Source organism: Glandiceps talaboti, chromosome 20, assembly GCF_964340395.1.
Source record: "Glandiceps talaboti chromosome 20, keGlaTala1.1, whole genome shotgun sequence".
Classification (NCBI taxonomy): domain Eukaryota; kingdom Metazoa; phylum Hemichordata; class Enteropneusta; family Spengelidae; genus Glandiceps; species Glandiceps talaboti.
Genome location: NC_135568.1, coordinates 19,223,447 through 19,238,103, shown reverse-complemented (window position 1 = coordinate 19,238,103; position 14,657 = coordinate 19,223,447). Strand labels below are relative to the sequence as shown.

The following is a 14,657-nucleotide window of genomic DNA, read 5'->3' as shown; positions in this document are numbered from 1 at the left end:
CTTCGTTACGGGATCGAACGCATTACGCGAATTTACAGTGAACATGGCACACGTAAGGCGTCGTTCAAGAATAAACGATTGCAACGTAGCGACACAAAATTTGTATCGAACTTTTACAACTGTGTCTCTGTCAAATTGAAGTTCACGCTGTCGTTCATACTTCATCATTCATGTCATGGAACTTAGTTTATGCATTGCGATTTTGTATCATCATGGGGTAGTTTTATGTACTCCGTACGGTCCGACTCCAAGAACCGCCCTACCATTAGCTCTGGATTTATACGCTATGGGGTTTCGACACGTCTTCTCCCACTCCGCTATATATTCATCCGGAGTTCTTTCTCGGAGCACATATTTTTAGAGAGTGATTACCATAGAAAATCGAAAGTCGAGAAAGACGAAGTTAAACCTCTGTATAGCGTATTCTTGCATATAAATATTTTATTTTTGGAAGTACAAACCATGTACTGGTATACGGTGTGCGGGAGAATGACACTGATGTGTTCATGTACATGTATTTACATTTGTAACGTATTTAGTGTACATCTGAAAGACGTAGTGACTGTGTGCATGCAAATTTGGAAAAGACGCACCGTTATAGGATTTTGACGCTAATTTTGGCAGGAACGCGTCCCAGGGACGCATCAGAAAAAAAGCTACCGCGACCTCTGCAGTTATAGCATCGAAAGAAAGCCCGAACGTCTAGCAGCAAGACTATAGTCTCGCCAGTGAGGGCTATACACTGACACTAGGGTGGAACTAGACTTGGGCTACATGATAGTATATGATGTGTATAATGGTGAATGTTATATTTTTTTTACAGAAGTCGAAATGATAGAGATGATCACGATCCATGAAATACTGGAGAAAAAGGTAACTAATAAATGACTTCATTCATTCATTAGTCCCTTGAAGGAGGAAACTAGATACAAATGGGCTCCATCTATATGCCCATTCGCAATACTCATTTTATCATGCAAGCTATCATTTGAGACCTTGACTCTTGGCCATGACCTTCAGGGTCAATTATCAACATCAGTCCAATTCCTGCCTATCACAGACACATTTGTAGTATTTACATATTGCCAATTCCTTGTAAATCATGTTTACAAGTACTATTGAAGATAAGAATTATACACAAACATTAGTTTTGGTCCTCATATAACTTTTACTACATATTACATAATTATTACATATTACTACAGAAATAAAAAAGAATTGATGATCACAACTATTGTTTTTTGCAGGCTTTCTTAGCCAATGAAGATCTTGGAGACTCCTTGGACAGTGTGGAAGCTTTGATTAAGAAACATGAAGACTTTAAAAAATCACTTGCAGCACAAGAAGAAGAGATCAGTGTGAGTGAAAATAGTTCAATTTTATTGCTTTTCATACGGATGGAAATATTGGATTCAAAACTTTGAATATAGAAATGAAATCAAAGATTACATACTCAAAGACAATGTAATATATCATGGTAATTATTTATTGCATGATGAATATGACTAAGTAAATTTGTCATGATGTGTAAAAATAATAAAAGAATTATTGGATGTATACTTCCAGTGTGCAAAATGTATGCTTAGCATAATTGGTACAAATACCCTGTGGCAGATATAGTAAATTCTTTTGTTTTTATTCTACAGGCACATGTTGACTTTGCCGTTAAACTTGTAGAAAGTGAACATTATGCTGCAGAAGATGTCTCAGAACGTAGAGATACTGTAAGTAGATTTGACACCCTTGTTTTGTTCAGAGATTTCAAACACCAAGTCCTGATAAAAGTCAGTTAGTTTACTTCTGGAAATATGTAGACAATAAAATTGATCCTTCATACAAGGTAAAATTCTCCCAACATGTCAAATGGTACTATCACTCTCATAAAGACATAAATGAACATTCTTTGTTATTTTAAAAGAAACTTGTACAGGCAAAATTGGCTTCACATTTTCTGTGAGAAGATTGGTCGTGAAAGACTAAGTTTATATTATATGAAATCTATGAGAAATCTCAGTGTATTGAAAATGGTTTGGTATAGACAAGTTGACAATATTACAAAGTCTTAGTAGAATCCAAGGTAGATAATTAAAATGAAATATGTGTGATGTCTTAGAAAATGCTATACTAGACTGAAAGGTCCATCACTGTTTTTGTTTCTTTAACCATTCATGAGTGTTATGTAAGCAGATCAACAATGAAGAAAACTGAGTTATGTAGTGTTATATACTAAAAACCTTTGTTATAGTTTTTTGCCAGATGTGCCAGAATTCATGTCAATATTTTAGTTACAGCCGCTAAAAGAACCTACCTTTAGTTCCATAGGCAATCTTGTAATGGTTAAAGTATTAGTGGTTAGGTTTTCATGTTGATATTTGTCTAACATTATCTCTTCACCTTCCGTAAAGAATGTTATATTTTAGGGATGAAAAATCTGTGTATCTGTGTGTGTGTGTGTGTGTGTGTGTGTGTGTGTGTGTCTGTGTGTTTGTTTGTGTTTGTGTGTGTCTATATCACCATCTACAAAATTACTGGCTAAATTCAAACAAAATTTTGTAGACATGTTCCGTAGGGTAATGGCAAGATCTGATTAGGTTTTGATAAATATCCTAAGCATGCTTCAAATTCATTATAACTTGGTACATACATTTGTGATACCTAAGTGCATCTGTCCTGAAAATATTATCGATGTAGTGTTTAGTTAGTTCCCGCGGACGAAGTCCGGAACGGGGACTTATGGATTGGGTTCCGTCTGTCCGTCCGCCCGTCCGTCCGCAGCCGTTTCTTGGAGATACCTGGACCGATTTTTTTCAAACTTGGTACAGGGGCAACATGCTATGGCATACATATGCACGTCAATTTGTTTTATGATACGATCCAATATGGCCGCCTAGCAACCATTTGTTTGCGAATTTTCCCTGTCTAAAGGCATAACTCGGACATGCTTGAACAGATCTCTTTCAAAGTTGGCATTAGGACAGTGTTCTATGACATACATGTGCATATTCATTGTTGTCATGATACGATCCAATATGGTCGCCTGGCAGCCATTTTGTTTGTGAATTTTCATGTCCAAAGCCATAACTCAGACATGCTTGAACAGATCTCATTCAAAGTTGGTATTAGGACAGTGTTCTATGACATACATGTGCATATCCATTTACATTGTGATACGATCCAATATGGCTGCCTGGTAGCCATTTTGTTTGCGAATTTTCATGTCCATGCAAAGCCATAACTCAGACATGCTTGAACAGATCTCATTCAAAGTTGGCATTAGGACAGTGTTCTATGACATACATGTGCATATCCATTTTCGTCGTGATACGATCCAATATGGCTGCCTGGCAACCATTTTGTTGGTGAATTTTCCATGTCCAAAGCCATAACTCAGACATGCTTAAACAGATCTCATTCAAAGTTGGCATTAGGACAGCGTTCTATGACATACATGTGCATATCCATTTTCGTCGTGATACGATCCAATATGGCTGCCTGGCAGCCATTTTGTTTGTGAATTTTCCATGTCCAAAGCCATAACTCAGACATGCTTAAACAGATCTCATTCAAAGTTGGTATTAGGACAGCGTTCTATGACATACATGTGCATATCCATTTTCGTTGTGATACGATCCAATATGGCTGCCTGGCAGCCGTTTTGTTTGTGAATTTTCCATGTCCAAAGCCATAACTCAGACTCCATTTTCATCGTGATATGATCCCCCATACCCAACCAATCCTTTATTGTTGGAGGCATATTCCATGTCCAACAAGCACACACAACATATCTAAGTCTGTTTGTTTTAGGTTCACAAATGTTGTTGCGTGATCAGAGTAGTGATAATTCCTTAAAACCCAATTATAGCGGGGACTATGTCATTCTCAATGACTTGTTTAGCTTGAATTGACCTTCGTAGTACATGTTTACATTTTTTAGCCTGATCGCCTCCTCTACATCTGAACACGCCACCATGCAAACGAATTTCTGCTCACTAAGACACAGGCAACCAATCAGGTTGCGTCTTACTTGTCAGGGGCATACACGACGCATCAAACATCAACAAACATTGAATATCAACAGGAAGTCCAGTAATTGAACTTCCAGAGCCGAAGTACAACGGCTCAGTGGACGTGGACCTACCTTTACTATTACTACATGCCGTTATTTGTGCACACACGGAAACGACAACGTACGAAGTATTTCAAATATGAAAAAAATTTCAGTGATTGTATTGCTATATATATATACGGTAATTAAAGAATTCTTGTTTAGATGTACCTCTATGCATTTCGTCTTATGTACATGTTAGCTACATTGGAATGGTTTCCCCCCCCCCCCCCTAGTGTCAATGTTTATCTCAGCGAACGCCTACGCGTTTTCTGCAGTAGGCTTGAAGTATTGTACGATTCATAGCAATATTTGCCACAGGGAGTGCACAGTTGTGCTATATGAATCCAGAAAAGAGGAAATTTAAGATATAATTTCTAAAAAAAAAAGTCCTTATCGTGAACATTTCGGTCGCTTTGCATTGCATTCAGGGTTCGAACGGTCCTGGAAAACCCTGGAATTTCAACCCTCTCTGGAAAACCCTGGAAAAATGCTCCCTACCCTGGAAAATGATCGTGATCGATTAATATTGACGAACGACATGTCTGTGCTTGAGCCACCCATTTATACACTGAGTCTCGTAAATGTGAAATGGCGAAATATTTTCAAAGTCTTTCGCCACCACGGTGAATCACGCTGATTAAACCCAGACAGTCAACCGATCGTTCCACAAGAAACTTTGCCCACAGACCGTACCTATGCATAGCTAGTTGAATGGGCGCCGCAATGTTTGTTTCGATCTTGGCTATTGCTACTCCGAGTCCAGTCGTCATTTCAGCGACATAATATTGTAAAAGTCCCGGGGGTAACAGTAGGTCTGTTAGTAAGGTAATCGTAACATTGTAGTGAGTATCAAGTATCACCAACCACGACTAGAAATTGTTACAAGTTTGGCGCACAAGTCGACATACTACAAGCTCACGCATGGCAATACTAGGGCCTTGGGAAGTGCAGTTCAATTTCCGGGTTGTGGAAGTGCGGTTTTGACTTTCATGTTGTCGATAAATGGGAATAAACTACTTTTTTTATGTTTGTCAGTACAGTAACATTCCTAAATGGTCAAGTTGAGTTGAGAAATCACGATGTTCTTCAACACGTGGCCGTATATAAACATTAAGACGCAAGGGCTGAACGTAATCAATTATACATTAAGCGCGAAATTGCGTTACGTAAATGACGTTTTTTAAGAAAAAAAAAGTTGTTGGTGACCTTTAAATTTAGCCACATCAAAACATACAATAATGAGGACACAGTGTAGTTTTTGATTTTTTTTCTGGATATGTCTGAATTAGACTATACGAATGCTGTGACTCAAATCTTACAAGATCAATGCACCAGCTTGACGAAACGACTACTACGGGGATAGGACAGAGGTTTCTCCGTTTAATCTTAGCGTGCAAACGTGATTTTAAAACGTCTTGATTAGTGTCGCTTGTCTTTTAAATGTTTTGTGACATGTTATGGGAACCTTTGTTAATTTCTTCTCGTCCACATCAGACAATTAGATGTCATTCAAAATGATACTTTTAAGTGTATGAACCCTGTGCATTGCATGGTGTTGCGTACACTACAAACTGTCTTCAGTAAGACGCAACCTGATTACGTTCGAGGAGAAGCCTACTACAGGGAACGCCTACGCGTTCAATTACCTTACTTTCTGTTGATATTCAATGTTTGTTGATATTCGATGTGTACATTTATCGTGTATGCCACTGACAAGTAAGACGCAGCCTGATTGGTTGTGAGACTCTGTGAGCAGTAATTAGTCCCCGCGGACGAAGTCCGGAACGGGGACTTATGGATTGGGTTCCGTCTGTCCGTCCGTCCGTCCGTCCGCAGCCGTTTCTTGGAGATGCCTGTACCGATTTTTTTCAAACTTGGTACAGGGGCAACATGCTATGGCATACATATGCACGTCAATTTGTTTTATGATACGATCCAATATGGCCGCCTAGCAGCCATTTTGTTTGTGAATTTTCCCTGTCTAAAGCCATAACTCAGACATGCTTGAACAAATCTCATTCAGAGTTGGTATTAGGACAGTGTTCTATGGCATATATGTGCATATTCATTGTTGTCATGATACGATCCAATATGGCCGCCTGGCAGCCATTTTGTTTGTGAATTTTCATGTCCAAAGCCATAACTTAGACATGCTTGAACAGATCTCATTCAAAGTTGGTATTAGGACAGTGTTCTATGACATACATGTGCATATCCATTTTCATTGTGATACGATCCAATATGGCTGCCTGGCAGCCATTTTGTTTGCAAATTTTCCATGTCCAAAGCCATAACTCAGACATGCTTGAACAGATCTCATTCAAAGTTGGTATTAGGACAGTGTTCTATGACATACATGTGCATATCCATTTTCATTGTGATACGATCCAATATGGCTGCCTGGCAGCCATTTTGTTTGCAAATTTTCCATGTCCAAAGCCATAACTCAGACATGCTTGAACAGATCTCATTCGAAGTTGGTATTAGGACAGTGTTCTATGACATACATGTGCATATCCATTTTCGTCATGATACGATCCAATATGGCTGCCTGGCAGCCATTTTGTTTGTGAATTTTCCATGTCCAAAGCCATAACTCAGACATGCTTGAACAGATCTCATTCAGAGTTGGTATTAGGACAGTGTTCTATGACATACATTTGCATATCCATTTTCATATTGATATGATCCCCCATACCCGACCAATCCTTTATTGTTGTAGGCATGTTCCATGTCCGACAAGCAGACACAACATATCTAAGTCTATTTGATTTAGGTTCACAAGTGTTGTTGCGTGATCAGAGTAGTGCTAATTCCTTAAAACCCAATCATAGCGGGGACTATGTCTCTCTCAATGGCTTGTTCGTTTGCATGGTGGCGTGTTCAGATGTAGAGGAGGCGATCAGGCTAAAAATTGTAAACATGTACTACGAAGGTCAATTCAAGCTAAATAACGATGGTAAGATAGCAATGCACGATTAGCCGACATCTACATTGGATTTTAATCAGATTGATTTTCAGTAGGCTGCAAAAAAAATGTTTCTGGTCAGGAAATGTTGTCTAAAATGGTGCGATGATATGATTTTTTAGCACAACTTAACTAAGGTACAGTAGTGCTATAAGATCACCCTATTGAGACTAGATGACAGCTTTGTCATGTTATAAAATTTTACAGTAAAAATTGACTTTGTTCATTGTACTACATGTATTCTGAGCTTACTGAACTACAGTATTATTTGTTGTTAGTGAAAACCGTTCCTATTGTAGTAGATGAACAAACATTTTCAGCATTTTGTATGTACATGTATATATAGTATTTCCCAGAATATTAGGTTTGTAAATATGTTAGCACATTGCTAAATTCTTACTATATTGTTTATGGTACAGCAACAAGAAGAACCCATTGGTAATGATGTACTGGTAGGCAAGGAATGTGTACTTGCCGTGAACGATTATGTCGAGAAGAGTCCTTGTGAGGCGTCCATGAAGAAAGGTGACGTCCTGAATCTCGTCAATAGTGCTAACAAGGTAATGTCATTCCTGTACATTTCTTATGTTATGTCATGTATGCTGACTAGTGGGCACTCCATTCCATTTTATCGTTTCATTTTTTTTAGCACAACTGAACTGATAAGATTCATTAGTGTTATAGGCATTGCTAAGTGTCTCTGTCTGTCTATCTGTCTGTCTCTGTGTATGTCAGTCAGTGTGTGTGGGTGTGTGTGTGTGCGTGCGTGCGTGCGTGCGTGCGTGCGTGCGTGCGTGTGTGTGTGTGTGTGTGTGTGTGTAAATGAACTTAAGTCAAAAACTGCTGTACTGATTGCCATATCTTGTGGGTGCATATTACCTTGCATGTCTAGTTGGGAAATACCTCAATTCAAAATGATTTTATCACCTGTGTGTGATTTGGGTAAAACAAATATGGTGATTTGGGTAAAAAATGTGATTTTTGGTCAAAAACCTTAAACTCCAAAAGTAGTGGGCAGATTGGGATTAAATTTGGGTGAATCATTCTTCAGGGTGTTTATACTAAGAATTTTTCAGCACATGATGGTCCCATGAGTGATATGCAAATTAGAGCTAAAAATGTGTCTTTTTGGTCAAAAATGAATAATTCCAAAACTACTGAGCAGATTGCACTGAAATGTAATGGGAATGCATCTAGGGATGTATGGATGAAGAAATGTTAAGTATACAATGATTCCATGAGTGATATTCAAATTAGGTGTACAAATGTTCATTTTTGGTCGTAAACTTATATCTCACAAAGTACTTGGTCAGTGAGACTGAAACTTGGTGAGACGTTTCTGTAAGTGCAGATTTTCTTCAAAATATTTTTACACAATTTCCCCAGCAACCATGAACATGCCCTTAGGAACAACCAAATGGCAGTATATTTTGGTCAAATAACAACATCTGGTAGGCAAGTGAGTAAACATTCAAAAATTGTATGCAAATATCCCTAGCAACCATGACCATGCCCATAGCAACAGCCAAACAGTTGTGTATTTCACAGATAATGGATTAATAGACAATTGAATAAACATTCAAACAATGTATGTAAATCTGCTTAGCAACAAGACCATGCCCATAGCAACAGCCAAATAATCATGTATATTGCAAAATAACAACAGGAATATAAAGACAAATGAATAAACATTCAAAAAATGTATGTAAATCTGCGTAGCAACAAGACTGTGCCCATAACAACAGCCAAGTAATAACGTATATTGCAAAGATAACAGGAATAGAAAGACAAATGAATAAACATTCAAGAAATGCATGCAAATGTGCCTAGCAACGAGACTACGCCCATAGCAACAGCCAAATGATCACATATTGCGAAGATAACGGGGATTGATAGACAATTGAATAAATGGGCACACTTTCAAATTTTTTTATGTTAAAGTCGACATCTTTACTACCTCCAGGTCCTTGTGATGTGCAGGACAGTGCTTGGGCATAAAGGCATAAAAAAATTGTATTGTTCCAAATACATTCAATTTTAAAGTAGGTCGTGGTGGTGGTGGTGGTGGTGGTGGTGGTGGTGGTGGTAGTGATGGTGGTGGTAGTGACAACGGCAATGATTTGGTTTTGAATGTAATAGAAAACACGGACTGTGATACAAGTATACATATGATGGGAATATCAGGGGTGAACAAATCCACTTGTCCGAAGTCCGGGACCAGTGATTTTTGGGGCGGACCACATAAATTTGACCTCGTCTAGACAGGAGATAACACTCAACACACATGTGGCTCATATCATTACTAATACTGGTTTAGGGACACAAGAATTAGGAAGACAACGAAGAATAATAATTTCAATGTATAATAATTCAAATGTATCAAATGAAACATTTTATTTGCTATCATTCTGTCAGCATTGTTTGTATTATTGTTTTTATTCATAAAGGAGCTTCAAATGATTTATAGTAGAACCCCTTTCATGAAATGATAGTCTATGAAGTATCTCTTTTAGCACTGTGATATGATATTTGCCAAAGCCTCGATAACTGGCAAATTTGATTTTATCTCCACACCGTTACACGGACTCCCTCTAGTCAGGCAATGTATGTGTTCCTAGGTTTTTTTTCCAAAGCCTCGACGACTGGTGAATTTGATTTTATCTCGACACAGTCACACGGACTCCCTCTAGTCAGGCAATGTATGTGTTCGTAGTTTTTTAGTCCCCGCTGGATGAAGTCCGGACGGGGACTTATGGATTGGGTACGTCTGTCCGTCCGTCCGTCCGTCCATCCGTCCGCAGCCGATTTTTTTCAAACTTGGTACAGGAGCAACATACTATGGCATTATACATATGCACGTCAATTTGTTTTATGATACGATCCAATATGGCCTCCTAGCAGCCATTTTGTTTGCGAATTTTCCGTGTCCAAAGCCATAACTCAGACATGCGTGAACAGATCTCATTCAAAGTTGCTATAAGGACAGTGTTCTATGACATACATGTGCATATTCATTGTTCTCGTGATGTGATCCAATATGGCTGCCTGGCAGCCATTGTGTTTGCGATTTTTCATGTCCAAAGCCATAACTCAGACAGGCTTGAACAGATTTCATTCAAAGTTGGTATTAGCACAGTGTTCTATGACATACATGTGCATATCTATTTTCGTCGTGATACAATCTGATATGGTTTGTTTGCGAATTTTCCATGTCCAAAACCATAACTCAGACATGCTTGAACAGATCTCATTCAAAGTTGGTATTAGCACAGTGTTCTGTGACATACATGTGCATATCCATTTTCGTTGTGATACAATCCGATATGGTTGCCTGGCAGCCATTTAGTTGGCGCAGTTTTCATGTCCAAAGCCATAACTCAGACATGCTTGAACAGAATAGTGATATCAAAAACAACCATAAGAGGCCAAACAGCATTAACCAGGTTTTAAAAATGACAACATAAACTGCCAGTTGCTTAAAACCCAATCATAGCGGGAACTATGTCATTTTCAATGACTTGTTTTTTCGTGAGATTTTATAGGATCAACTTTGAAGTAGTCAGTTTCTTTGTACACTTGTGATGATTTGCTTGCAATGTCTGGGTTTTCCAGACAATTTTGACAAAACGTAGTACAACTTTTGTCGTCATACTGCAATCATGACTAAAACTGTTTTCCAATGTTCTTGTCACATATTTCTGTCAAATTTCTTATCATTTGTGAAATCCAAGTGAAGTCGCCATTCAATGTTTTTCGATTCATCGATGCCTCAAAAATAATAATTACAAATATAATAGAATTGTCAATTGACTGAAACCAAGCATGTCAACTTTGTATTTATTATTATAAATTGTGTATTGTTCAACTAAAAGTGGTGTAAGTCTGAATATATAGATTCATAGGCAAGATTTAATGTTTCACATTAGCGGGACCAGGGACCACTAATTCTTTCAGCAGGACCACTGATTTGTTCACCCCTGGGAATATTGATTAACGTTCAGTTGTCATGGGGAGGGGACGGTCATGTTTTACAAAATGGGACAAAGGGGAGGGTCATTTTTAACAAATGGAGAATTTGGGAGGGTCATGTTTTACTTAACTAACCATGTGTGATTTCTCCGGCCCTCCCCCTTCTGTAAGTACTGAAGGCTCCCTAATGTATATGAACATAGATTAGTAGACAAATAAATAAACATTCAAAAAAAATGTATGCAATATTCAGTCAATTAAACAGTTGTCCTACAGTGCCATTGGCACTATATTTCATACAATTTTATACATCACACTACCATGACTGCAGGTGGCAATCACCTGAAAATATCCATTGCGGGGACGGAGTCATCTCCGATGATCGACTGCTTGTTATATCAATATCTCAGATGTTTATCCTATTGAGGAGTCTTGCACCTGTTACATGTTTTCTATTTTTTGTCTTGGGAGGTCAGCAAAGTCGTAGAAAAAATGTGAAAACCTTTCACACACCCATTGCTCTTTAATGAAGAAGGTGGGAGAATGTGAGATAGGTTTTATAATAAGCAGACAAACTAACAACAAACTACTATCATGGCAAAATTGGTCAGTCAATCATCAAAGTCTTGGTCCACATTTTTGACTTGCTTTGTGAACTGTACTAAAAGTGCAAGAATCAGTCATCTAAACCTACAGCTCTCAAGACAAAACATAAAAACATTATTCATTATCATATACCTATGCCCATATCAATCACTCCTTGAGATGTTTAACATGAAATATCTGATATGGGATGTTAAACGTCAATGATATTCACATTAAACGTCATGACATTTATGTTAAATGTCATCAGAAAACACATCTCTAATTGGACAAACATGTCGATTCTGAACATAAACAACTTAAATAAAATGGAGGCTGATCGTCAGGGATATCGCGTATCCCACAGCACTGGAATTTTCAAAACAAGGAAATTTTGACAAAATATCCATACCCAAATGATACTATTTATGATCGTAAATTCACAACAACACAGTACATACATTTCGCAATGGTATCATGGGCACACGTATGGCTGTGTGTATTAGCCATCCACTGACACTGTATGCTACCCATACCACACTATCGTACAGCATGCAGTAGTTAAGCTCACGGTCAGCCAACCATCTACTTTTATTAACAATATTAAAGCATTTTCTGAAACTTTTAGAGAACTTACTCTAATACCAATATTGTATTTCAAAATGATTATGGAAAGTTACACCGAAATCTGATGAAAATTAATGATGGTTGAGCAGGGTCAGCGAACTACATGTATGTGTATATGAATGTCACCTGATAAACAGGTCACATGACACATGAAGTGAATGGCATAGCAAGTAGTACTCTTATATTTTTCATAATTTCCCTTTGAACTCCTGGGCATAGGCATATGATAAATTGGTTATTTCCCGATATCAACTCTTCATCCATTATATCAACGTTTGTGAAGTTTCCGTAACATGATACTCATCTAACAACTTGTGTCACATTATAGAAACTGCACGAAGAGGGGATGTCAGGTAATAACCTCATAGTAGTGCTATAGGCATGGCAAAGTGTCTGTCTGTCTGTCTGTCTGTCTGTGTGTAAACAACTTAAAGTCAAAAACCACTGGACCGATTGCCATGATATTTGGTGGGTATATTACCTTGGGTGTCTAGTTGGGAAATTGATCAAATCAAAATGATCCTACTACCGATGTGATTTGGGTAAAAAAACACGATATTTGGTCAAAAACCTTAAAACCTTTAATTAAAAAATTACTGGGCAGATTGGCCTGAAATTTAATGGGAACATTCTTAGAGCATTTGAATTAAGAAATGTTCAGGATCAGATGATCCCATCAGTGATATGCAAATTAGGTCTCAAAATGTGTCTTTTTGGTGAAAAATGTTTAATTCCAAAACTACTGAACAGATTGGACTGAAATTTGGTTGGAACGTTCTTCAGGGTATTTATATTAAGAAATATTAATGACATGACAATCTAATCAGTGTGTTTTTGGTCAAAAATCTATAAATAATGCCAAATTTATTGAGTAGATTGGGTTAAAATTTGATGGGAACATTCTTAGTGGTGCTTAGATCAAGAATTGTTCATAACATGTATCAGTGATATGCAAATGCTTGACCCCCACACACACTCACTTTAATAATTGTACTTTCATTTTCTGCCCACATGGGCGTATTGATTTCAAAGATAATGAATGAAGTATTAAAATTTCAATGTAGACGACCATTAATTACAATAATGACAAATACTCGACTATTTATAAAGACGAAGTGTGAACTGACAACAGGTGAAAAAACTATACATTGATATCTGCATGTACAGTACATGTGAATTACACCAGTGTTTTATTTAAGGGCGGTAAGTAGGTAAAATCTACCGGGGTTCCCACATCATTTTACCGGGGTTCCCCACCTAAACTAAGATACATTGCATGGGAAGCACTACCAGTTTTACCTCTTTCCCCTTTCTGTTACCGGGGTTCCCAAACCTTAGCAAAAACACTGTACACGATGCTGCAGACTTTCGACTAGCATTCTTCAGCGTCGTCAAAAAAGTATAACAGCCTCATATACCTTTTTTTAAAGTGTTGATGTTGTGTATACTCAAAGCAGGCCTTTGATGAGGAGGAATGTAGGAATATACTTGATAACCCAAATATTCCCCAACTTGACATGGATGCACAGACCCTCTTGGAGTCACCACTATCTCCAGGAGAAGTATTCAGTACACTGGCACCATGAGGGAGAACAAATCCCCTGGTAACGATGGGTTAACTGTAGAATTCTATAAACATTTCTGGCCATTAGTTAGTAAATTGGTAATGGACTCTTTTAACACTGCCATTGAGGTACAAAATGTAGGGGAATTCTCAGTCTCACAGAAACAAAGTATAGTTACACTAATTGAAGAACCGGGTCAGGACAGACAATTGTTGAAGAACTGGAGACCAATAATATCCTTAAATTAATGTTGATATGAAGCTGGTGTCGAAATCCCTGTCAAAACGACTTCAAAAGCTCTTCCCAAACATTGTTAGCTCTTCCCAAAATGCTTTTGTAAAGGGGAGTAACATAGGTGACTATGTAAGGTTAATTGACGAGATTTTTCATTTTACCAACAAATTTGAGATCCCGGCTATACTCTTGGCAATTGATTTCGAAAAAGAGTTTGATAGTGTAGACTGGGAATTTTTATATAGGGTACTCCGGAGATACAATTTTGGCCCTAGATTTATCGGCTGGATAAGGGCAATGTATAATAATATAGAAAGCTGTGTGATGAACAATGGGTATAGCACTGGATATTTTAAATTAGGCCGTGGGATCAGACAAGGAGACCCCTTATCGCCAATGTTATTTATACTAGTTCTTGAACCATTGCTAGTCGCCATAAGAACCAACAGAGATATCCATGGCATAAAGTGTGCTGATATAGAAATGAAAGAAAGTGCATTTGCGGATGATTTGATTGACTTGTTTTTTGACCTGTGAAAAATCCGTTGAGGTGCTATTTCAAGTGTTAAAGAAATTCCAGTCGTGCTCTGGTCTGAAGGTTAAC

General features: G+C 37.9%; 1 protein-coding gene across 1 annotated transcript; it reads left to right on the top strand.

The window, feature by feature from the left end:
• The first annotated feature begins 827 nt into the window (after nt 1–827).
• On the top strand, nt 828–13,840 carry LOC144450642 (spectrin alpha chain-like). The gene is made up of 4 exons (XM_078141286.1): nt 828–873; nt 1,248–1,358; nt 1,647–1,724; nt 13,712–13,840. Exons 1-4 carry the CDS (start codon nt 832–834, stop codon nt 13,838–13,840), a joined length of 360 nt encoding a protein of 119 aa, XP_077997412.1. The 5' UTR covers nt 828–831.
• Nucleotides 13,841–14,657: the final 817 nt, after the last annotated feature.